Source organism: Zeus faber, assembly GCF_960531495.2.
Source record: "Zeus faber genome assembly, chromosome: 14".
Classification (NCBI taxonomy): Eukaryota; Metazoa; Chordata; class Actinopteri; order Zeiformes; family Zeidae; genus Zeus; species Zeus faber.
Window position 1 is genome coordinate 24,146,285 of NC_137200.1, and position 26,857 is coordinate 24,173,141.

Genomic DNA, 26,857 nt, shown 5'->3' on the forward strand with positions numbered 1-26,857 from the left:
TCCTCCATGATCCAGTTCTGACGCTCACGTGTCCATTGTAGGTGCTTTCAGAGGTGGACAGGGGTCAGCATGGACACTCTGAGCGCTCCCATATGCAGCAAGCTGTGATGCACTGTGTGTTCTGACACCTTTCTATCAAAGCAGCATTCACTTTTTCACCAATTAGTGCTACAGTAGCTCTTCTGTGGGATCGAACCGGACCGGCTACACTTCACTCCCCACGTGCACGGGGCTCTGTGGCCGAATGTGTTTCAAACTGAGGGTCTTTGATGTCACAAAAGAGTTAGAATCCCTGACCTATTCCGTCCTATCTTTGTGATGACCCCGGGGTTTTCCGTCCTCGAGCCATCGTCACATTGAAAAGTGTCCGGGGTTGTTGTTTCAGCGTCTGTTGTCGTGCAACCTGAGCGTGGGTGTGAGGGCCCACGGAGGAAGCCCAGCGGACATGTGCATGTGACCCCCGCTGCAGCAGCAGCACGGCCCTGGGTAACCACGCCACGACTTGTTATAACAGGGAAGCGATGTGTTTGTGTTTGACTTGGCGCTTTGAAATGTATAGCCCAACGCAAGCCTGAGGCTGATGGAGCGGCTATGTGCGTGCGTGTGCGTGTGTGTGAGTGTGCGTCTGTGTGTGTGTGTGTGTGTGTGTGTGTGTGTGTGTGTGTGTGTGTGTGTGTGTGTGTGTGTGTGTGTGTGTGTGTGTGTTAGGGCTGGGTATTTGTTTAAAATGACGATACCAGTCCCAGTACCCCTAAAGTGATACCGGTACCAATAGAGTACTTCATTCCATACCTTTCTTTTCTACTATACCCATCATGTGAATGGAAGCATTCAGTTGTGTAAAATGCGACCGCTCCCCCCCACCCAAAATATTTTTACACTCATACATTTTGAAAGTCTTCAAATGATTGGAAATATTTATTCAATAATTGTACAAGGAAGTATTTGGGCGGTGCCATTTGAAACAAACATCCAGTACAGGAGGAATGATGAGAGCGGGGAACACTTCTTCCCCTGTTTATACGGACACCTGACTGTTGTTTGAAGATGAACCCACCCTTTAACTGACTTGTTTTCAGATGAACCCAGCCTTTAACTGACTGTTGTTTTAAGATGAACCCAGCCTTTAACTGACTGTTGTTGATGCTGCTGCTGCTGCGGTCGTGAGCCAATCACACGTCACATTGAATACAAGAACGCTGGCGCTGATTGGCAGCGAGTAAAACCGTGGAAAAAGTTGTTTCTTTATAGATCCGGTACGAACAGGATTTGAACGCTGGTGCCGTTTGACTGGAGAGCTTTCCATGCAACTCGGTATCGGGTTATTTCGGTGGATACCTTAAAAATAGGTATTGATTATCAATATCATGCGTGCGAGAGACACAGACCCTTCATTTCCAGGATGTTCCTTTGGTGATTCGCTCCGATTGAACCCCTTCATCACCTTTTGGGAGCGGGCAGGTTCTGTCCCTCTGTTCCGACGTCTCTCGGGCGTGCGCCGGCTGTAGTGCCCTGATCGGCTTGAGCTCTTATCGTATTCGCAGATGGCCGCTACATTTGGACGGCACACAGCTGCAGCCCGCAGCCCCGGGTAAAATCGGAGAATCAAACACCGTTTGGCCCTGCGCGCGTTATCCGCTGCCCGGGAAGAAGGCGTGAAGAAGACGGATATTTTCGCAAAATAAGTCTGTGAACTGTTCCCCCAAAGCGCAGCCAATTTGTCAGCTTTTTTTTTTTTTTTTTTTTGCCTCCGAATCTTTTCGTTGGTTAAACGATTGAACAAATGTTTCCCGAACCTCATCTCCTGCTTTTTGGATACCACCGGGGTTGCAAAGTGGAAACACTTTGTTACTGTCCTGAAGTCGTTTTTTATCAATGACTTTACATTTGGATTTCGAGCAACTTTCACTTTTACTCCGCTACAACTTCTGAACTAATTCTACTACCACCAGACCGCGTGTTACACATCTCACATCAAAAGTCAAAAGTATTATTTAAAATGTGTCTGCAGTATTACCTGTCTGAGACTCTACCGCCATACCCATTTGGATTTAAAGAAAGTACTTTTACTTTTGACACTTAAATAAATGTAACAATTTAAAACCAGATACTTTTGACCTTATACTCAAGGAGTATTTTAATGGATCATATCCTGATAAGGTATCTTTACGAATGTGGATAGCACCGGATTGGGTATGGACAATCCCGACAATCTCAATTCCCGGTCCATGCAGCATGGCCGGGTCGCAGCGCTTGGCGGGCACTCGGGCAGGGCGGCCGCCCGCCGGGCCGGTCCTCCTCGGACCGACTGCGCCCCTCGCTTTATTTTTATTTTTTTCCCGAAAACCAGCGCCTTTCTTTGGTCTTCGAGGTGCACAATGACTCCTACTCATTCGGTCACCGCAGGGAAGAAGTTAGTTCCAAAGTACATAGACACCAGTGTTTGTCTATGTGATGCTGTCACGGGCTATTTGGTGCAAGCTTTAAACACGACTGCTTGGTAACCCCGCGGAGTGCACTTATCCATAACAGCGGCCATCTGCCCCGCACTGCTTCTTTCCTCTTCATCTCAGGGTGTGTGTGTGTGTGTGTGTGTGTGTGTGTGAGACGGTGTTGGTGCCCGTTAGGCTTGTGACTCCGGCTTTCAATGCAATACACTCTTCTTGAAGCTCTCACAATGGTCTTCAGAAAATGCCAACCAAGTGGGGCCCGGAGCCCGCAGTGCGTCCTGTAAAACTACCTCTGCAGTCACATGTTTGCCGAAATCCCAGTTGCACGTGAATTCAGACTGAAACGTTGCGTCTCCGCTATTAGTTAGCGCTCTAACGGTAACCGAATATTACCGTGGTGTGACATGGATTTACTGCTGCGCGGATTTACGGGACCTGCGTTTCCATGTTTGGCAGAAACGAGAGACAGGAGTCTCTTGTTTCTAAAAATCGTCACCTGAAGTCCCACCCGGTTCGCCGGGACGCCGCAGTTATTATTTAGAAACACAACTCCGGCTTTCGGGTTTTTTTTTTTTGTTTTTTTTTTTGAGCCCTGCTCCTTCTCTTTTCCACTCGAGGTTCTTTCTTCTCCCTCTCATCCCTTTTTTTAGAACGCGGAGACAGCCTGACTGGCTTTGAGCTGGGGGGCGGGGGGGTTACACTCCTACTTAAAGAAAGCGCCCGGGTAAATTTTGGGGCTGGCGGTAATTATTTGGGCCTCATTATGGGATCACGTTACCCCAGCAAGTCGCTCTCTGCGGTCACTGTCACTGGATACGGGGCTGACACTGTCAATAAAGCGCGGGGAAAGGCGACACGCCTCTTGTTTTGACAGGGACAGAGCAGTAATGTCTCCTGTTGGAGGAGCAAGCGACGCTCACAGACCCCACATTTCCAGATGATTTCGGGGAGAGAGCTTCCCTGGCAGACGGCAAACCAACATCGGTCTCAAATTGGCTTTTGATAAAGACCCACTTTGTACGGGGCTGTAACGCACGGGCTTGCTTAAACGCAGAGTGCGGTACCACGCCGTCTATCTATGTCATCTGTGGCACGGGAAGCTGGACCACAGCCGGGTGAAATTGTTCAAGGAGGGTTCCACACACACACACACACACACACACCCCCAAAACTAACCCCAAAGGTTGTGCGACACACTCCTGCTCCCAGCTCCGTGTTAAGTTACTGATTCCCCTGAAGGACCCACTGCTGAGGCCGTTTGAAGCAGAAGATTAATGGGCACACAGGCATGTGCATGTGTACACTGATTAGAGGTATCAGATACACACACACACACACACACACACACACACACACACACACACACACACGCTCGCACGCGCCCACACACATACGCACACAAACCGACTGTACACAAAAGCACAGGCACATGAACATACAGACATATCGTGTCATGCAAGCACATGCGCAGCTGCCTCTAGCACATTACATAGATGACTCTCATCAATTGACCCGCATTCTTACATAAAGCCTTCTACACCCGTGGTTCCCAACGCGGGGTCCGGGGAACCCCAGCGGCCCTCCGAGAGCTTCCAGGGGGGTCGGGAGCGGGGAAAAAAAAGGGTTAACGGGTAAACTCCACTGTTATTTCATTTACAAGACGTCAGCTCCGTTATGGAGATCACAGTAACGCCTGCGAGGATCCACGTCGTAGTTTGGACTCTACCGTATCAAGCGGATCTTCTCAGTTTGGCGTTTCAAGCCACAAAATCTTGTCAAATGGGGACTGTGGCCTAATGTCGCTCAAATTTAGGGGACCTTGATGTGGGGGAAAAAAAGGTCGAGAGAGTCACAGTGCTCAGTCATTTCTTCCCCAGGTGGTATTGTTGCTCGCGAAACAGGCAAATCCGATCCCTTCGCAGAGAGCGTCGGGTGTCTTATTATCGTCCGGTCGCCCTCTTGCGCCTCCGACGAGCACTGACCTGAAGTGCACCCGTGGTGGGTTCCTGCCCCGCCGCCGAGCAGGATCCGACTGCGGAGGCTTCCTCCCCCGGCAGACATGCGGTCGGAACACAGGTAGCAGGTACACCGAGTTTGATTCTAAGTGATCACATTAAGGTGCATGTCATGTGAGAAGAATGCGCCGAGCGGCGTTTATTGAAATTCCTGCTTGATGTGCCGCAGGCCTTTGTATTCCCTCCCCGCCCCCCGCGGGGCAGAGCTCTAACCTGTGGGACCGAGGGCGGCGCGGGCGTCGGCGTCTTTCCACCACCACCACCCCGCCCCCTCACCAAAAGGAGACGGGGCGCGGGGTCTTCAGTACCGGGGGGGGCCGAGGGCAGAGCCGGCTCCTTCTTTCTAACTCACACTGACATACTAACTGCCTGGGCCTGAGTCCCAGCTGGCAGCAGATCAACCACAAAGTTCTCTCGCTGATTATTGGCAGATGAAAAAAGAAAGATCCGCATAGCTAAATGGAAGGAGTGGGGAAGGGGGAGGGAGGGTAAATATTATTGACTTCTCACCACAGCTACTATTTCCCCCCCCCCCATTGAAAAATGTTCTTTTTCTGAACATTTGTTTTCAAGGCTGTTTTCAGGAGGTCTTGCCTGGGAATATTGTTGGTACGACGCCTGGATTGAAGGAGAGAAGGCTCCAGAGCAGCTGAAGGACGTGGTGGTGATGATGATGACGATGGTGGTGGTGCTGGTGGTTGATGAAGAGGAGGCGAGGGAGCGGGAAGGGAGCGGGGAAAGAGGAGCGAAGGGATTCCTGTGCGTGCCGCTGTGGTTTCCAGAGCCCGCGAAAGAAAGAAAACAGCGGGGGGTTGTTTTTGTTTTTCTCTCTCAGCTTCTCACAGCGTGTCCTGGTCGCATCAACCGTCCGGGATGTCGCTGTTTCTGGGTCTTTTTGTCCGTTGTGTTTACATTGTGCGTCCTGAGTGTGTGTGTGTGTGTTTTTGTGTGTGTGTGTGTGTGTACCTTACATGACGTCATTGAGTGGACACCGTTGATCTGTAGGGTTTGTCTTTCCCACCTACTCGCTTCTCGCAAAATATCCGAGCGGAGCGTCTCAATTCGGGTCGGACGCATTATTCGCTGTTTGCATTCAGAGCAGTGATATCTGGTCTTGTGTTGTGAAGGGTGGGACACGTCCTTGGCGCCGTTCTCTTCTATCCCGTAACACTGACAATAAACCACATCTTCATTCCTTCATATTTTTAAGTGTTCAAATCCCGTCACAAATTGGGGCAAAGGTCATGGCACTGGTGGGGTACTGCCTCCGCCATTCTTTCTTATTTTATTTTATTTTCATCTTCTTCCTTTTCGAGGGCCAAGTTCCAGTGTAGTCCTCTAATTTGCAGAGTATACATGGACTGGGGAAGTGAGCTGCAGGGCGGTGTGGAGGCTCGGCCAAGCCAAGCGGGTCACGAGCGCCCGAGAACGCAGGAGGCAGCGCGCCGTAAAAATATTAGGCCAATAAATAAATGGACCCACACCCTAACCCTTCAAATGGAGAAATAAAAAACGAAAGTGGGTTAAACAAATAGAAATTTTGAAAAAATAATAATGCACAAATAATTTTACCGTGTAGATTGGTGTGTGTGCGTGTGCGTGTGCACGTGCATCCAGCTCTAAAGCAGACATTCTGACCGGCTGTTCTCCAAAGAGGTTGTTAAATCGCGGATGTTGTTATTTTTGAGTTGACACCACACCGCAGTCCGTACTATCATATTTAACAGTTGTGGTATGCAAATGCAGCGTCCACCTCCACATTTTGGAACCCGACCCAATCACCCATGATCCCTCCCTCCTTCCTCTCTCTCCCTCCCTCTCTCTGCCTTTTCCCTCTCCCTGACAGACATGCACCAGCCCTTTGCAACCCATTACGTCAATCCCCCCTGGATCCGGGTGCCAGCTGTTGATGTCACCCTTGGGTCTTTTTAATTTGGGGATTTCCGTTGGGTGCGATGAGGGGGAGGGGGCAGTCTTATGACCTTTGCCCGCTGCCACATGAAGGGTCCCGTTAGGATAGGGCCTCTTTGTACTGGGCCAGGCCGAGACGGCACAGAGCAGGGTGGGACCGCTCCACCAGGGGGATGTGGGTGATTGCAGCAGAACCAGCCTTGCTGTCTGTGCTCCCCTCCCCTTGCCCCGGGTGCTCCTCTGCCCCGGTCGTTCCCCCTGCCCCGGTCGTTCCCCCTGCCCCGGTCGTTCCCCCTGGCCCGGGTGCTCCTCTGCCCCGGGTGCTCCTCTGCCCCGGTCGTTCCTCCTGCCCCGGGTGCTTCTCTGCCCCGGGGTGCTCCTCTGCCCCGGTCGTTCCTCCTGCCCCGGGGGCTTCTCTGCCCCGGATATTCCCTCTGCCCCGGGTGTTCCCTCTGCCCCGGGTGTTCCCTCTGCCCCGGGTGTTCCTTTGCCCCAGGTGTTCCTTTGCCCCAGGTGTTCCTTTGCCCCAGGTGTTCCTCTGCCCCGGGTGTTCCTCTGCCCTGGTTTCTGCTGTGGGGAACATGGCGTGCGGTGTGAGCTCGTAAGGGTCGGCCGGCACCCTCCTGGGCCGCAGCCCAACTCCTCAGACCCGTGACAGCATGTCTGTGACTTGCACACATTACTGCGATCCCTTGAGCTCTTAAATACACCCTTTCAGCAGCTATTTCCCCCCCTTCAGAGCGGATCAAATGTTCTAACCGAAAACAATCTCACATTGCCCCAGCCCTCAGCGCTGGGGAGCCAACATCTCAATGTGTCCGTGGAATCAATTGTGTACGGTGTGTACGGTTTTCCATCTCACCACCCACTTGACATGGTTGAAACGACAATGTGCCTCATTGACAGAACTTCTCTTGAATTCTTCTTTCTTCTGTTCTTGATAAAAGAGCCTTTGAAATGTGGGACTCAGAAAATATGCAGATTTTTGGCCTGCTTCAGGTGATTAGGGCTAATTGTTCAGAGACTGGATCCCCGTGCCTGTTCGTGTGGATTTCCATTGGCAGGAACCCTCTCAAGACTATAAAAGGCAGAAGACGGGCTCTGAGTCCTTTGCATGTTTTTTGCGATTGCTATCAGGTTGGACAGTAAAATATGAATGGAATGAAATAAAGTAAGTGACGGTTCTCGAATCAAACTCATCAATCAAAATGTCCAATGTCAGAAAGAAAGAGTCAGTGTGAAGCCTCCAGATCAGACAACAAAAATAAGAAATGCAAACCACAGTATGTTCATGGAAACGCTCAAAAGTCCATGTTGTAATCAGCCCTCGTGCAGAACAGGCCTCAGCTTTCGCGTCTCCCATTATTGAGCGAGAGCAGCTCTTCCTCCTCCACAAAGTGCCTCCCTAACGCCAGATGTTCATAGGAATGTGACTTTTAACTATTGCCTTATTGTCCAGGAGGTGCAGTCGATAGAGGTTGTGACAAGATGCTAATCTGTGTCCGTGTCTTCATCTGTTTGTTCAGTATCACCCTCTGAGTCTGTGCAACACGAGTGAAGATGAGCGCCAGGAGAGCAACTTCATCACTATTGTGAAGCTGGAGCGCAGGGTGCCGCGCTGTCTGCCGCTGCTGGACAAGGTAGACACGCACACGCACGCACACGCGCACACACACACACACACACACACACACACACACACACACACACACACACACACACCCCGCATACTCACACATGTACGAACAAATACACAGTGCAAAAACATACCAAAAGTACACACCTGAACTGTTACATTTACATAATGTGTTTTGTCAATGCTCACCGACAGTTAAGTACTTGGGTAAGTGTGTGTGTGTGTGTATGTGTATGTGTATGTGTATGTGTATGTGTACGTGTACGTGTACGTGTACGTGTACGTGTACGTGTATGTGTGTGTGTGTGTGTGTGTGTGAGTGGGGTGGGCTGTACAAATGGCACCCTAGTCAAAAGTCCTACCTTTTGTACTATTGACTATTTGGCGAGGGTAGAATGTGTTGGAAAGAATGTCGGCCATGATGTGACGCCCCCCTCCCCCCGTAGCTCTGAGCCCTCGCTGTAGATGTGAGGCCTCCAGGGCCCAGCTGTCACTGCTCCTATTCCAGCCAGCCACCCAGTTCATCTACTAGTCAACTTGCCAATCGGCCAACCAGCGAGCCAGTCAGCCACCCAATCCCCCATCCAGCTGGCCAGCTAGCCAATCAGCCGGCCACCCAGTCAGCTCACTGGCCGCCCAGCCAGCCAATCAACCAGCCAGCCTACTAGTCAGCCAACCAGCCGCTCATCCACCCAATCACCCATCCAACTGGCCACCATACGAGCCGCCCAATCAACCAGTCAGCCAGTCTACTAGTCAGCCAACCAGCTATCTTGCCAACCTGCCAGCCAACAAACCAACTAGTCAGCCAGCCATCCTACTAGTCAGCCAATCAGCTATCTGGCCAACCAGCCAGCCAACAAACCAATCAGTCAGCCAGCCAGCCTACTAGTCAGCCAACCAGCGGGCCATCCACCCAATCACTCAGCCAGCCGCCCAGCGATCCATCCAGCCAGCCAGTCGGATCCAACACTTGGTGCTCTTGATTTCCGCTTGCCTCTAATATGAGCGCAGCCAGAGGGCCATAGAATTCAACCCGCCCCGGCTAAGATGTATGTGTTACTGCACCAAAGTTGACCTAAATCCCTCTTGTATTTAAGTATTCTACCATACAGCGGCTGGCAGGGCCTTCCCTGAAGTAGTTTGATTTAAAACTCTCGCTATTTTTTCCCCAGTTTTTCAAGTGGTAACAAATGAGCAGGGCCAGAGTATAGTTACGCGAGTGTCTTTTTTCGGCTGTGTTTTCTTTTCCCCTAATTTAAAGCCATGTTGAGGAGCTGCCCACGGTGGCGGCGACATAGAGACATTCCCACACTTTCCCAGTCCTTTCTTCTTCTCCTGTTGCTTCTTCAGTGGGAACCAAACCGACGGGCGGGCCGGGGGAGGGGAGGGGAGGGTTGCGTCACTCAAGGCTGACTCCATAACGACAACGGTCAAAACCGTCATGGCGGTGCCGTGTTGTCCCCTAAACATAAAGGGGGTCCCTCCCTCGATGCGACGGCGGCCCCTTAACAAGAGCCACGTGGTTTGGAGTTTGCCTGGAAAGTATGCGTCGCACTCGCGCCGACTCCGGCCACCTGCGGCCTCATTTCCTTCTTAGCGAGATTCAAAGCTTGCGGTTGTGGCAGATTTACGGGGGGCGCGCGGGTTGGGGGGGAGGGTGGCGCAGCGGCGCAGCTGCTGAGGAGGTCCTTGGCAGAACCCTTTCAAGAGGATGAATCGAATGTTTTGGACGCGCTGCGCCGGGGTCCCGCCTCTCGGACGGAGCTTGTTTACAGTGGAGTCCGACGACGGCCAACCTCGCTGATCTATAGATGCTCAGACAGCCGCAGGGGGCTCATGTTGCACCGCACACCGCCCGGAATAGACCATAAAGAAAACAAAAGTGAAGCTTGGAAACCTTTGAGGGGGATGAGGTTTCATTGTTGTCCTTTGTTTTTATTTTGGTGCTCTGAGGTTCCCGTCCCACGGACAGCGCGAACACAAGGGACGAGCCGCACTCCTTTCCTGATTTGCGGTGACTTTTGGCGGAGGTTTCCCCGAAGCACACGCTCTTGTTTCTGTGAGTTGGCACGGTTTGATCTGACATCAGCGCCGGAGAAATTCCAAACGCTTCCACACGATCATTTCCTGTTTATAAAAAAAAAAAAAAAGCATACGCCCGACTGAAAACCTCAGATTACAGCGCATCGTGAGCAGTGATATCACGCGTATGTGGGTCATATCGTCACCATCTTCGGCGTTCCCTGTTCGGCGCGTTCAAGCACCTGCCTTCCTGCAGAATATTCACGCGGCTTCCTCCGGATGAAGTGCTTTTTCTACCAGAAGTCGGAATCATCCCGTGAAAACTGGTTTACAAAACCGTTAAAGCGGTGTTTTAATGTCACAGCAGTCATCGGGGGAGGGGGTTGCGGTAGGTTTCGGAGCCCGCGTGTCGAAAAGGGCTCGGCGTCCGGATCCTCGGAATGACCCGAGAAAAATGTGGGTGGTGCAGGCGGAGGAGGCTTGTGGCCGCGCCGGGCCGGGCTGAGCTCCCAGGTGTTGAATTTGTGGAACCGTGTGAGTTGAATCGGGGCCGCGCTGGACAAGAGCCTGTTTGCTCAGCAGATTTGATCTGGATCGATAAAGTTTTTTGTGTCTTAGCACTGCTTGTCCTTCCTGCTTCTCTGCGCTTTTATCAACACTTGTGGTATAAATCATATTTTTAGAACGTTAATGTTCTCTTTATTTCCACCATGAATGCCCTTTGTGTATGTGCTATATAACTTTGTAAGTGTGGTCAAAGTGAAACGCGGCAAATGAAAGAGTTTGCATTATTTTTGCTGACTTGTGCATGTCACGCCCCCAACTCCGTTGTAGAAAAGGCTGCAGCTCTCCACGCAAAACGTGTAAATCAAAATTTCACCACAGATTCAGCCACAGAGGGTCTAACCGCAATTAAAATCATCATAAGTCGCTACGTTTTCCACCGATTTTCAAGCGGTTTGGTCAACGTTAACAATGATACTTCTATAATTTAATACTTTATATATTATATGGGGGGCGGGGATGATGGAGAAAGTGTCCCTGTTACGCAAGGTGCTTGTTTTGATCCATTTCCTTACGGAACGAAAAACAAGCACGGTGCGTAATGGGGACACCGTACCTAATAACCTACATCGAAAGTAAAAACCCGCTGCTTCGGCACGCCGGTGGCGGGCGCCCCATCGCTGGTCGCGCCATGGGCACAGGTCGGTACCGTCAGCGAGGGAGCGATGCGCGATTGGCCCCGGACGCCTAACCCTAACGACGCCGCCGCAACCCCTTCAGGAATTGCTATTGAGACACCCGCCCCTGGAGTAACACCTTACTCGACCTGGGAAGAAATCTCACTTCTCACTCTGCTCTCTCAGACAGTAGACTAAAAAACTGTATTTATGTTGAACTACACTGGAAAGGGATGATGAGAGCAAAGCGACATGATACCACCAGGACCACTTCAGCACTATCACTGATATCAACACAAAACTCAGAGATGGAAAGTTCTGGCTTTAGACTCTCTTCCAAACAAATGCCCCTCATAAAGTGCATCTCAAAGAGCACATCGTCTTGTGAAAACAGCTCTTTAAATAATTGGCTCTTTAGCCCGTGTCTGAACTTGTTGACTTCCATAGAAGGACATGCTGTTTAATTCCACTCCTCTCAGATGAAAAGCATATTTTGGTTCAATAGTGCCGTAATCCTGTTTTCCCAACTGGGGTTTTTAAAAAGGTGAGTGTGCGTGTGCGTGCGTGCGAGAACGCATGCGAGTTAGAATTCCATAATAATTTTCCACCCCGTACAAATTTTCGTGGCAGGGATTACGGCTCCTTGTTTTCTGTAGGAATCATGATGTGCACTTGTAGGAACTACAACTATTCACCATTTAGTACTTGCAATGATCGGAGATGATCCGTGTTCTGATGCGCCACAAAACACACTCTGTTGAAAGGAATTGTGTGGGTGGCATTAAGTGCTCGGCTTATTGAAGCCAGTGACAGTTGTTTGTACTTGTCACATGACTGAACACTTGTGCCAGATATTTAACTGGGGCCCCTTGTTTACATGCAAATATCAAAAACATATACAGTACAGTACGTATACAGTATAGTACCATAAAAAGTATACATGTACAGTACCATACTAAGCTTTACATTGGCCCAGTGAATTTCATTGAAGTTAAAAAGATCCTTGCAGCATGTGATGCATCCTATTGAGTTGTCATTGCCATAGCGGAGCCTGATCGGCTCGGAACAGGAAGCTGCTTTGAAGCTTGATTGACTTAACACACTGCGACATCTAAATCGGATTTCCTGAATCAATTTTTCCAGTTTACAATATTGTGCTAGTAAACATATCCCATAATGAAATCATGTGTCAGTAAAAATATTACCCTGAGAACATCCAGTAACAACTAAAACCAGTTTCAGCTGGTGTTATAAGGACAGGCTGCACCTACTCTATTAATAGGGGTCAGAGGTCATAACCAGAAACTATCAAAAAAAAAAAAAAAAAAATGGTCGTAGCTTCTTTGACGTCTCTCTGAGGAGAGGATTTGAAGCCTTGAGTTTGGGCTCATGCTTGCCGCCGGAACCTTTCTAAATTTGGCAGCAGGGGGGAGTCTCTGTGTCCTCGATGCCTTGCTCGAACGTGAACAAGAGACCTGTCAATCAAGGCAGCTGCGCTTCCAGAATATACCTCTCTTTGAGCCCCTTATTTCCTCTTTGTGGAAACAATAACCTTCAAGATCACAACCGAGACGCCCACTGGGACTTGGCCATTGGGAGCATCTAGAGTCCATAAGCTGAACTGCATTTTAAAGCACCTCCGCATGGATTCACTCTGCGGTAATGGTTGCTAAGGACCAAGATGGTCGGCGCCAACACCGCTTGGGCAGAACCATACACCTTAAAACACCTTCAAGTAAAGGAAGCGTGGTTCCAGTGGGTCGAGAGCGAGGGAGGAGAACACCTGGGGAGGGAGGGAATAAATGAGACACCTCCTGACAGCGTCTCTAGTCTCCCTTCTGGGGCCTGAGTTGCTGGGGGGCACGGCCCGCCGCTCGGCCCCCTCCCACCTGTCCCCGAATGTCAAAATGTCTCAACTTCATCTGAGACGGATTAAGGAGGAGGAGCACAGGACAACATCTGGAAAAAGGGGAGCGCTTCGGCTCTAGGAGTAAATGCAAAAAGCAGCAGGTACATAATGGAGGTTTTTGGCTCCGTACGAGAAGCATCGGTGTGCGCCGAGTCCCAACATCTGCGACGACTTTGATTTCTGTCCCAAGGAAATCCATTAGTTACCTCTCCTTGCCAGACAGTTGCCTTCAAAGACAGAAACTATTCCTTTTTTTTTTTTTTTTTTTTTTTGTTTAAATCTTTTATAAAAACTACTTTCACCTAAGGTCCAGCTGTTTGTTTGAACAGGTCGGTGTATGTGCGCTGGTAATTCTTGAGTTAGATTGATGCGCCGTCCCCTCTAGTTCACCATGAGCAGGAAGGGACCGGCTTTCTTCCTCCAGATTCCACTGGCGTCGGGCCCAATGCACCCAATATACATTTTTAATATTTTTGCAGTTTTTCTCAATTGCTTAGGCACAATTCCTGGAAACTCATAATTTTCTCAAATCTTTTTTTAAAAACACACACACACAACGCTATAAACATCTAACTTCTGCGTACAAATTCAAACTTTGCCCTTAGACAACGCACACAAGCTGTGAAAAACAGAGTCTGCAAGACTGTTTTTTTCCACACTGGACTGTTTGTTCCACACAGGGATTCATTCAAAACACCGCTACGGCCAAAATGTTTTCAGAGAAATAATTGTGAACTTTGTAAAATCACAGACTATCACTGACGATCCAGATGACCCTTTCGGGAACACCCTAGCGAGAAAAATACAAAACAGTACTGTAATAAATACCTCTTACCTTAGTGGATATGGTAATACCACTGTGTATGCTGTTTTGGTCAAAAACCTGACCTTTGAAAGGTCACACGGACAAAAAATGTAAGGAAGAGTCCATGCACAGTGAAATACCCATTTTCCAAAAGCTTTATTTCCAAATCCAGCAAATGCTCTTCTCCAGGACAAGCTATCCCAGCTGAGCGTGCCTGAGCTCCACCTGCGGGTTGGATCACTGACTTCCTGACAGACAGGAAGCAGCACGTGCTGCTGGGCAAGCTTGTCTGGGAGCCCCGGACCATCACCCCTCTGCCCTTCTCCCTCCATGGCAACAGCTGCACCTCCACCCGCCCTTCCGTCAAACTCTTGAAGTTTGCGGACACCCTCATCGGATGAATCTCCAGTGGGGATGAGTCTGCCTACGGAAAGAAAGTGGACCCCCCCGGCTTCCTGGTGCAGCCGGAACAACTCGGAGCTGAATGCTGTTAAAAACCGTAGAGATGGTAGCAGGCGTCGCCAAACGTCCCCCCTCATCATGTGTGACTCTCCCCGTTAACACCCTAGAGTCATTCCGATTCCCGGGGACAATAATCTCACAGGCCCTCAGGTGGATGGGAGAACATCACCGCCACCATGGAGAAGGCCAGGCAGAGGATGGAAGGATGGTCCAGTTCCACACGGCAAATCTTTGAGTCCATGCTGAGCTCACCCGTCACCGTCTCCACCGCCGAGGACAACGGGCCGCACCGGACGGGAAGGTCATCCCAACCTGCCCCCTCTCCTGGACCCGCGCCGCTCCAGAATCGAGAGCAGCAGCAGGAAAGATCATCGCTGGGGCTCACAAACAAGCCTCTCACTGGGTGTTCCTTACCGCGACAACTTTTTCATAGTTCGAAGAACTTTTTGGGGGGAAACCCTCCCTTTTTTGTGTCCGCACTGCAGGAACTAGGAACGGCCGTCGTTTCTTGGGACCGCAGCTTTGAGGGGCTTTTAAACAGACAAGCTTTTAACCGAGTCCTTGTAGATGCGATATGAGTGAAGATTCACGTCGGGATCGCTTATTCCTCACCTCGATATTGTTAAAAAGAAAAACAGATTTTGGTGGACTGATAAGATGAAATCTGAGAAAGTTTAGAGACTAAAAAACGACGCGGAAGTCGTGCTGAAAGCGCTCTTACTGCTGGTGCAAATGCGACCAGAAACAAAAGCCCTTGAAGGTATCTAGTTCCTAGTTCCCCCCCAGGGAGTCCCCGGAACTGTGACAACGCCTCCGGACTCTGGGAGTTCCACTCCCTGCCACCCCACCCTTTCACACACACGCACGCACACACACACCCACACACACACACACACAATGCACTGATGTTCCTGCACCACCAACAACCCTTAACTCCCGTGTAAAATAAACACCTGCAATGCAAATTTATATACATACACACATGTAAATCTATATTTATTCTAATTATGAATGTGTACTTGCCTCCATTTCATTTCATAGCCTGTAGCCCTCTCATTGCCTGCAAAACTTGTAACTTAGTGTTTAAATATTTGTCAATCAATATTTTGTTTAATTGTCATTCAATATTTGGTCAATATTATGCTGACATCGTGTTGGTTTTTGTCTTTCATGCACCAACCTCACCCAGTCACTTTCCTTGTCTGTGCAAATGCACATGTTACTCAGCGTGTGCATTGGCGCCCTTAGGGGATGAATTTGTTTCCCTTTGTTTATTCTTTAATTTTTATTGAAATGTTTATTGTATTATATTATTATATGATACATGCTGATGCAATAATTGTTTATGGATGTACATATGACAAAATGACTTGCGTGGTAATTTCATCGCCTTGCATTACCCCATTGACCCTGAAATTCTGATTGGTGCGTTCACAATTTTGAGGCTTGGACTTGGGCACCTGGAGAAAGGTGTGGTCTTTGAGTTCCAGCTGCGATGATTTGAGTAAATTGTATTGGGAGTATGTGTTTGCTGAATGAACACACAGTGCGATTTATGAGTTATTTGGCCACTTTTGCGTCAGACTTTGCATAAAGAGTTTTGAATATTGAAACATGCGTTGAAACAGTTGAATGGTGTTTTACGGTTACGGGAAATGTGCATTTTTGTGTTGGGAACCAGTTTTTGTGTTTAAGCAATTGAGAAAAACTGTAATCTGAGCAAACATGCACAGCAAGAGGTTGAAATTGAACGTTGTAGATGTGAAATGACCGTTTTACTATGTCAATATGTGAAAGAAATATATATTCAAACTTTGTTTACTCCCCAAGTCCCAACATCGGAGCGCAGTCCCTTTCCTTTCAGTCGGCCTGGTTTTCATATCCCTCGCTTTCCAAACTTCGGATACTTTGAGAGGTTTACGCTGAATTGAGTCATGAAGACCTCATATCTGCCAAACTGTGCCGGGGTGTCATTTAAAAAGAATTTTATACCGGTACATACTGTATACAATTCCCTTCAAATACCTCTGCCTGGATTTGTTTTTAATAATACCTCCATCAAAACGGAAAAAAACACGACACGCTTACCATCGCCGGACACAGCTCGGCTTTTATTTTTGGCCGCGCCGCCGAACAGATAAACGACTCACGGCATTACTCAGCGCAAATGGACAAAGTCGTTCCAAGTCACGGTGCCGCTCTGGAAAAGGCTCTGAATATGCCCCCGTGTTTTTGGCACGAATCCTCCAAAGAGCTCTGAGCTTCTGAGTGCCTTCTACCCCGGGCGCTGCACGCCGTCCGTCTCTGAGCCGAAGCGGCGGAGTGTCAACGGGGCGACTCGCCGCCCCCATCCGTCCGTCGGCGTCGCCGCGCTTCGCCCACGACGACAGTGCTTGCTCCCGTCCGTCCCCCCCCCCGCGTCTCAATTTAATTCCCAGTTTAGTTCGGCGGTGGCGTGTGGGACGAATGTGAAACGTCCTTGGGTTTGGTTTGGTCCGCAAACACAGAAACGCAAACGTTCCAACTTTGAATCGAGGTTCCACAGCAGTTATATGAGTTCTATTCGTGAATCAGCTCCACCCCTTTGGTTTGGTCCCTGTGTTGTGTGTTGGTTTAATGGACCTGATCTGATAGATCTTTTGATAGGCCCATTTGCACAATATACTGTATATATCAGCTGCTATATATGTAATCATCAGGTTTATGGTTATTTCCCCAAACTTGTGGGGATCTCCCACATCCAAGAAAGAACGTGGTTCCTCAGTCAGTAGTTAGAAGTGAAACCACACAGGCTGTTGAGGAGGCGGTGAAGGGCCGTTCTGTTGCTGTGTCCACATCTTCTTTGTGATTTGGGAAGTGAACTTGCTGTTTCTAGGTTAGTATTCGCTGCCGCCGCTGCTTCCAGTGATGTTTACCGGCTGATAGTGTCCCAAAAAGCTTCACTCGGAGCGAGGGCTCGGAAGGAAAAGACAATGGGAACCTTTGTGAAGTCCAAGAAAGGGATTACAAATCTTAAAACGAGCCCAGTCTAGGTAGGTAGAGGTAGAGATGCAATGGCGGCTTCTGCAGGAATTGGAATTGTCAATTTTGAGCTACACTAGTGGTTTCTAACATCAACCATCTGCTGCTTCAGAGGCAGGGATGCGTCGTTTGGGAAATTCCGGGCCGATGCCGACGCGATATAACAATTTTGCATCGCTTATAGTTTTCCCAGTTCCCCCTAAACGCAGCATCACTTCCCGCTCGAAGCGCTGCAGAGAGCCGTGTCCGAGCCTTCCAAAGTCAATCGTGGCTGGTGTTAAAAAATATATACTTTGGCGGCCGTTAACATACATGGGCCCAAGTACAGTCTTTACGCAGGGAACACTGGATGAACAGGCCGGTGGCAGTCAACAAGGCGACTATCGGCCGATACCGAAGTGCGGCCGATAAATCTGCGCATCCCCAGATAGGACTCCCAGTGCCATCCCCGTCGGACAGGATCTACACGTGTTCCGGACAAGCATCAGAGGCGACACTGTGTCCTCAGTCTCTGTTTATGCATGTGAGCTTCCCGCCGTGTAGCTGTGTACACATTTACCAAAGTTAGGTGAAATGCCCAAAAGTTCATAGTTTGTATCCAAACTGTTTGAGAGCTGCGCATACCAGGCTTAGCCGAAGCTAAACATTTCCCCCTCGCCGAGAGGAGAGTTGACTTCACAGACTTGTGCGACTGGCAGCCCAGGGTCCCAGAAACACAGGGCTCAGCCAGAGAATAGACTAAATCTCCATTAATCGCTGTGTCCAAACAAGCAGTAAGCCTTCATTCAGTGAGCCAGAGCCGTGTGGCCCGGCCCTCAGCCCCAAGGCAGGGGTGAATAAACATATCTTCAGCATGAATAGAAGGAAAAGTCCCTCAAGTCTGTCATTGCTTTATTTAATTACAGATTTGACCTTTTTCTAATGTGATGTCTCTCTCTCTCTCTCTCTCTCTCTCTCTCTCGCTCTCTCGCCCCCCCCTCCCCTCTCATCTAGAAACTAGAAATAGGAATTATAAAGTGGTCTTTGAGTCATGTTAAAACTGGATGTTTTGCTCTCAACTTTCTGTATCCTATATGAAGTATTTTTGTAACTTTAACGGCAAATGCTAATACGTACTGGAACTTGAATTTCCGTTCGAGTGAAAGAGAAAATGAAACGACGGTTCCATTTTCCTTTCAACGTATGAGCCTTCAAATTCTCTTATACACGGCATGTCGGAGCCAAAGATCACTTACGGCATCTTTTAGAGTAAGTCGTAGTCTGTGGAACAGCTCATTCTAGAGAAAATAATTCTTCCATAGGTTGAAGTGAAACAATGCACTTGCAGGGGTTACCTGTAAAGGCATGCATGCGGTGGTTAGACGCTCCTGCCGGTGCCCCTGAGCAAGGCACCGGTCGATATCTGGAGTTGGTCTCCGCTCCCGCAGGTCCTAGATCCCTCAGATACTAGGATGGGTCGAACACAGGGAACTCCTTTCCCCCAGAAGGATAGTATCGGGGAAGTATGACAAAATGAAATGTACTCAAAGTGGTACAAATAAATGTACTCGTCATATCCACTTCCTCGACGAAGTGACTTTGACTGTAAGAATGAAGTGGTTGATGGAGGCCGACCCTCTGCCGTCACGGAATCGGCCGAAAGTCGTAGGGACAACGCAATCTGATTAGTACCAGTGGATTGTTTCCTATTTGTTCCTCTTTGATTGTTGATATATAAACAAAACCTACAGTGTTACTTTGCTACTTTCCGCGGCTTCTCCGGGATCATGTGACCGCGTCCTGGTTGGCTCGCCGGGTCGCAGCTGAACAGGCGTCGCCGTGACCCGAAGCCTTGTTTAGCTCCGTCCGGCGCTGTCATCAGTCCTGCAGAGTCGGGCCAATAGGACGCGTAGGACCAATAGCACAGGTAGGACATACAGGGCCGATAGGACAGATAGGTCCAATAGCACAGGTAGGACAGATTGGACACATAGGACACATAGGACTGACACGGCCAATAGAACAGGTAGGACAAACAGGGCCGATAGGAGAGATAGGACAGGTAGGACCAATAGGACAGGTAGGACAGATAGGACTGATACTCTCGGACCAATAAGACAGATAGGACAAATAGGCCCGATAGGACTGATATTGTAGGACCAATAGGGCTGATAGGACAGATAGGACCAGTAGCACAGATAGGACACATAGGACAGATAGGGCCAATAGGACAGACAGGACAAATAGGGCCGATAGGACAGATAGGACAGGTAGGACCCATCGGACAGGTAGGACAGATAGGACTGATGCTCTCGGACCAATAGCACAGATAGGACAAATAGGACTGATACTGTAGGACGAATGGGACAAATAGGACAGATAGCACCAATAGGACAGATAGGACCGGGGGCTCGGAGGAAGCGCTCGACCTCCGGCGGGGTTTGACCATCCAACGCTTCCTCGGAGACCCCCCCCCCCCCCCCCAGCGTCTCCTCCTCTCGCAGAAACTCGACTTGTTTTCCGTCCCAGCCTCCCTTCTCTAAATGTTGGTGTTAGGTAGTTTGCGGCCTCCGCCTCCTTTTTAGGTCCTTTCCGGGTTTAAAAGGAGCCGTGGCCGATGTTCTGCCCGGCTCCGTGACCACATAAGAGGCACGCTAAGATCTTTTGGAGCACGCACGGCTTTTTCTCCTCTCCGGGACGTTATTGTTGTGTTGTAATTACAGCGCTGGAGGACGGAGGATTGAGCTGCTGGTGGTCTGAGTCCAAATTAAGTTTGTCGACAGCACGGCCGCAAAGCTTTTATACGCAAACAGTGAGATGTGAGAGCCGCCGAGCGGGAAGCGCTGCTCCAAAATAGAAGAGGTTGGAATATCGGTTTTGTGTGTGTGTGTGTGTGTGTGTGTGTGTGAGAGATACGCACAAGGGCAGTGGTGGTATGAGTACTCAGACATTTTACTGAAGTAAAACTACAAATACCCTGATGACAATTACTTGAAAGTATACTGCTGTGATACTTCCACTTGACAGGGAAAGTTGAAGTACCGCATTAAAATTCCTACTCAAAGTGAAAGTATATTAGTACTTGTACTTAAAGTAACAGTTGACATATCCAGTGTCCTGATATAACAGAGCCTATTCCTGCAGATCCAGGTCATTTAGGATACGGATCGAGTGAATCATCAATGAGCAATTTGATGGATCCAGTCCCCGATTTTAATATGCATAAATATAAATCGGGTTGTTTTGTCTCTAAACGGAATATGCATAAGTAGGTACACATTAGGTAGGCGCACACGCACAGTCATGCACTGCTCGTACTTTCCACCCCTGCACCAGCAGAGCGTCGCGCTCCTCCGTGTCGGCGTCCCGCAGTGCAAAGTGTCTGCGTCGCCGGGCGTTCGAACTTCTCTCGCCCGTCACTTCAAAGGCACCGTCGGGCGGGGAGGGAGGGAAGGGTGGGGATGGGGGCGCGGGGGGGGGGGTCCTGCCATGGCCTTAATATAGAAGCGACGCGCCGCGCTTTGAAGACAGGCAGCGCCCCAGATGATATCGCGCTCCGCCTAATTGCCACGATTAGAATGCCTCCATCGCGAGGCGGCCGGGAGAAATCTCCCCCCACCCCCCGCCGGCTGCCGGATGGGCGTGCCCTCCCCCTCCCCCATCATCGGGGGCAGTGACGGGTGCAGTGGGGTGGGGTGCGGTGTGGCGGGGCTGGGATATGTGATGGAGGAGGAGAGGTTGGCGGGTTGGAGTCGCGTGGTTGTTGCCGCAGACCTGGGGCTCGGACGGCTCTTACGCTTTCCTCTCCCCCTCCTCCTCTTCCTCTTCGTCGTACGGTTACGTCAGGCAGATCAGCCTGGGTTCCGGCGGTTTTGGCGGGATCCAGTTTTAAGCAGGGATCGCAGGAATACGAAATCATAATTGTATACATCTGGAAATGACCATGACACATCTTCTACGATATATATTTATATATATTATTTTTTTTTAATTTCTCTCTACTCTCTTCATTTTGCATGAAAATTGTCTGCAGCATGAGGTACCGTAGACGCCATTATATCAGGGTGCCGGATGTGACGAGTACTTTCAGCACATTTACAGTCACAGCAGGTACTGATGTAATACGGCTTCAGTAGAAACATCGGTGTGATACTTTTGGAAGGCTTGGGGTCATCCTCCGCCACCGCTGCGGGAGGTCGGAGGTCCTCCTTTTCGTTGTTGATCCTATCCCTCTCTTTTCTTCATCGCCGTCTGTCCTCCTCCTCTCCCTCCATCGCTCCCTCTCCGTCGTCTCAAACACATGATTTTCACTTATTCTGTGTCTTTGTCATTTCGCTACCTTCTCTCTCTCCCTCTCTCTCTCTCTCTCCCCCCCCCCCCCCCCTTAAAGCTCCTGCCGGACGTGGGGATGGTAGCTCAGGCGGTAGAGCTGGTGGTCTAGTGATCTAAAGGTTGCTGGATCGATCCCAGGCTCCTCCTGCTAGCATGCTGTAGTGTCCTTGAGCAAGACACTTACCCCCTAATTGCTCCTGATGGCTGCGTCCGTCGGTGTTTGAACAATTGTAAGTCGCTTTGGATAAAAGCGTCTGCTAAATGACTAAATGTAAATGTAAATGGACGTGTGTTGGGTGGAATCTCGCCGTGCGTTACCAACACCTCGTGTGTCTCAGAGAGATTCGTGCTGCATTCAAGGCAACTTGATGATCGTTACATTTCAGCTTTGTCTGCTTTGTACACTTTTTTTTTTTTTTTCTATTTACCTGTGCTGTCAGCATGCTGGCCATACAACACAGCATACAGAGTATTTGTATATCATTTGCATCCAGGACAGAGTTAGTCTGCAAGAGGAGTTCAAGTTCTCAACCTGCAATGCAACTCTTTATTAATTCTTAAATCATCAAGAACAGCTGCAATAACTCTGTCCTGTGGACGACCTGTGGGATGAGAAGAGCACAGTTTTGGTTATGGAGAGCCACCACCAACCCTCCACTTTGGAGAACTATTTATCATGTTTGGGTCTATAAACAACTGATCACTACTCCAAGAGGGGGAGAATCACCACGGGTGATTCTCCCCCTCTTGGAGGGGAAGAAAATTGAACCAAACAACATTTACACAAAAACATTGGACGACAACATGTATTGAAAAACTGAATTAGGTCCAGGAAAACTGGAACTATAACTGGTCCCGTGGCCTCTTCCTGTCAAAGTTATGGCAGTAAATGAGGGAGGAAAGGAGAGGAAAGCACCCCCGGTTACTGGGGTGCACTCCAAGCAGGTGTGCGTGTGTGCGTGTGTGCGTGCGTGTGTGCGTGTGTGCGTGCGTGTGTGTGTGTGTGTGCGTGTGTGTGTAAGATGTCCACTGGTGAGTGTATATGACTAATCCCCATTGGTACTGGTGTAGAAGGTCGGTATTATGTTGCGGTGCCTCTAAGCAGCACAAGGGGCCCCGAAGCCTCCAGAACTCCACAGCCCCGCGGACAACCCCCGGCTGCAGGAGATCCCCGTGTACCCCACCCTGTGGCCACGGAAGACCCCCGGGCCCCCAGAGAAGCCAGAGGGCCGTGGAGCAACCCCCGCGCCCAGCCCGAGGAGCATGACCAAGTCGCAGGGAGCACGGCCCATGGGCGGGCCGGCAAGACCCCCACGCCCACCCACGCCCCACACAAGGGGGGGGGGCCCCTCCCACCACAGCCGACCAGGCTTCCCGCCTGGCATGAGTGTCAAGTGACCATACACGTAGCACCTCGATGTTACACCCCCCCGGCGATGCCGGCAGGCCGCCAGGTTTACAGGCCCTCCGCCTTTATACCTGCACCCCGCCATCCCGCAAGCCCTCGGTCTATTGTGTGGTGTATGTGCTGAGTAGAGTAGCGTTTTGGCACTGGGAGAGATAGGCGAGTCGCGACCGAATCGATCCAGGGGCGCAGCAGGCCGGGGACCCCCTCCCCCCGGACCCAAACGCACCCCAGTGCGCCCACCTCCCGTACCTGGTGGCAGCCAACCCACAGCGATCAGCCAGGGGCGCAATGCGTCCGCCATGCGCCTCCACCATGTTGGGCAGCTCTGCGCCCACATCAGGCCCCTGGTCAGCCCCCAGCCGCCAAGCATGCGGACTACAGAACAGAGGGCGGCAGACAGCACCCCCACCCACAGCCCGACCCCCCAGCGACGAGCACCCCGTGCACCGAGAGTGTCAGAGGGCAGGTACCTCGGCCGCCCGGTGGGATGACAGGCCACCCACGAAGGGGGCCACATGGTGAGCCCCGCGCCTAGCACAGCCAGCCAGGTTCAGGCCCAGACGGAACACCCAACCATCCCCGCTGCGACACCTCTGTGGGGTTACACATGGAGATGTCAAACACACACTTTATAATAATTATATAACTGAATATAAATGTAATATCATGCCGCGAACTGGTATGCCGCCATGTTTTTATTGTTACGTCCCGAATTACCGACCCGGGTTTTTCAAGTTCGTGGTTTTTCACAAGCAGGTTGTCGTTGTTTTTTTCCCCCAGTTAAACTTGAACGCAGCGCATAGATCTCTAGAAGATTTTGTACCGCGACCTTGTGTTTTGACGCGTCGCATTAATTTGTATTATTACACTCTTTCCCCTGGAATCCTCAACGGAGTCGAGTCGAAAACTGGAGCTTCAAACGGGCGCCTTCACACCTTTCACTGACGTACCTGCTCAAGGCCGCAGCGGCTCGGGCGGTTTGGATTTTCTCGGCGCCTCTTCACCCGCCACATTTTCAGAGGCGCGCGCCTTTCAAATCTGTGTCAGCAAGGCCACTGTCGGTTAGGTGTGTGTGTGTGCGCGCGTGTGTGTGCGCGTGTGTGCGTGTGTGTGTGTGTGTTCAGAAAGACACGGCTCGCTGCTCGGTCTGTTCCAAGAATGAATTCCTGCAGGCTTACAAGAGCTGTTGAATGAGATGTGGGGGGGGGGGGCAGGAATGATGGGAGGGAGGGGGAGAGGGGTGGAGGATGCGTGGGGGGGGGGGGGGCGGGGGTTGTGTAGTACAAAGGAGGGAGGGAGCGACACGCTGGGGGAGGGGGGGGAGCTCACTTACAAGCCTGATTAAATAACACGATGCTTTATGAAAACAACATTATCTGTCTGTTGGACGTCCAGGAAGGACTCTGATTGGCTGCCCCCGCCCGTCCTCCCTCCTTTCCTCTCCCTCTCCCCCTCTCTCTCTCTCCCCCCCTCCCTCCCTGACGTGAAATTAAAACGTTTTTTTGGAACAAGATGTTTTCATTTGAACGACTTGTAAATAAATATTTATTTCTCTCTCTCTCTATCTCTCTCTCTCTCCCCCCTTCTTCTCTTCCCCCTCCTCTCCCTCCCTCCCTTCTTCCTCCCCCTCTCTCCCCCTTCTCTCTCTCCCTCTTCTTCCTCTCTCCCTCCCCTCCTTCCCTCTCCCCCCTTCTTCCTCTCGCTCCCCCTCGCTCTCTCGCTTTCCCTCGCCCCCCCCCCCTTTCTTCCCCCTCCCTCTCTCTGCCCCCCCTCCCCAATCCCATCAGCTCTATAGGAATGTATCAACACACTGATACTCTGGCGAACCAGAGCGTCGGAGCTCAGAACAGAAACAAACCAGCAGCTCTATAGTAGCATCTCCTCCCGACATGTTGATCGCGTCCGATCGGACGACGCCTCCTCCGATCGGACGACGCCTCCTCCGATCGGACGACGCCTCCTCCGATCGGACGACGCCTCCTCTGCCGCCGCGTGTCTCACGTGGGAACTTTCAGCGGGGTCCGTCTAAAAGTGGGATCCGGGTAAAAAAAAGGCCCGGCGTGTGCTCCGAGTCCAGGTTCCATCGGGACACAGTCGACGCAAACTGCAAAACTTCGCCCTCTTGGTCAATAGAGGTTTAGCTGAATGACTGCATAATGCTGCGCTCGGATGGAGCAGACGGGACCGGGGTAACGGGCTCAGTGGGGGACGGCAAAACCATCTGCTCCGATCATATAATTCCGGGTGTCATCGTCGTCCGTATCTGCACCGGACTTGATCCGCCATGTTGCTCCGGCTCCCTCCACGTCGCGGCCACGTAATATCCGGCTGTAATCCCGTGGCGGAGGACGGGCGAGAAGTTAAAATATTGAAACTTTGACGCCACAGGGCGCCGCCGTCTCCCATCCGCCGCGATCCACGCGAACGTGGCTTTATTCAGATTGTTATCCTGTTGATTTGTTATTCCCGGGGACCCAGGCACAGACGGACGCGGTCGAACGAGCGCAAACAAAAACAAAGCCGGAGCAGAAGTCCAGATGGAAAAGAAACAATAAGTTAGAAATGCAGGACAGATGGATCCTCCGCACAGTGAGTGAGCTCTGCTGACCGTGTGTTGCTCCAAGACCCGGTTATTTACAGGGCACTCCCAGCGCCGGCAACCAGGGAGGGAGACCTGTGATTGGGTGAATGGAGATCGAGCGCCAATTGAACGAGAGCTGCGATTGGGCGAATGGAGAGGGGAGCGCCAATTGGCCGGGAGCTGTGATTGGGCGAATGGAGAGGGAGCGCTAATTGACTGATTCAGGCAGAGCTCTGAAGATCGCCCTCTGCTGGTGGGGACGGAGACGTGCATCATGGTGGGTGCCCCGGGAGTGGCCGTGACAGAAGGCGGCCTTTAATTTAAAAAATAATAATAAACTTTATTTAGAAGAACCTTTGAGGGCAGACAGAAATATGAACAATTAAAATAAATATATATATATATATATATATATGAAAAATATGACGAATAAAACGCAATACAGTTAATAACAATAACAATTAAAATTAAAGGTTATTTCAAATAGAGGTTTTGAGCCCAAGTTGATCCTCAGGACTCAAACTGGAAGGTCACAGTCAGAGTTGAAGCAGTTTGAGCGTTTGAACATTTGTAAAGCTCCGTTTATCTCTAGTATGAGGTATAAAATGGTTGTATTTCAGTGAAATTCCTGGAGAAATGTATCAGATATTAAAGAGCATTTTTGTCAGTTAGACTGTCTGTCAGTCAAGACTTAAAATGTGAACATAACTAGAGACGGTTTCGCTGCCCTTTAAAACAGGGGTTTTCCAACCACCGGTACCAGGCCACAGGACATAATGGCGCCGGGCCGTGAGGTCGGTATGATTCCGCCAAAAAAATATCTGTTGCATTCCGGACTCGAGATGGTCCCGTGTGAAGTCGGCGTGTGAAGTCGGCGTCTGAGCTCGGCGGCAGGGGGGGAGGGGCGACGTGGTACTTGGCGTTGGATTGGGAAGGGCCCGTTTTAACCTCATCATCACCATCTTCATCCTCAGCTCCATCCACCGCAGATGTTTGATGTCGGGCAGGAGTATAGCATGCCGCCGGCCTCACTCTGCCACCGTGTGTTTTGCATTTCAAATCTGTGTCAGCAAGGCCACTGTCGGTTAGGTGTGTGTGTGTGCGTGTGTGTGTGTGTGTGTATGTGTGTGTGTGTGTGTGCG

General features: G+C 50.5%; 1 protein-coding gene across 1 annotated transcript in view; it reads left to right on the forward strand.

The window, feature by feature from the left end:
• rnf43 (ring finger protein 43) overlaps positions 1–26,857 on the forward strand; it is a gene marked incomplete at its 3' end in the record, with an annotated part of 74,340 nt that overhangs the window by 37,959 nt on the left and 9,524 nt on the right. The window contains exon 2 of the mRNA XM_080014104.1: positions 7,903–8,016. Within this exon, the coding sequence (XP_079870230.1) occupies positions 7,903–8,016 (114 nt within the window). The remainder of the gene's footprint in view (positions 1–7,902; positions 8,017–26,857) is intronic.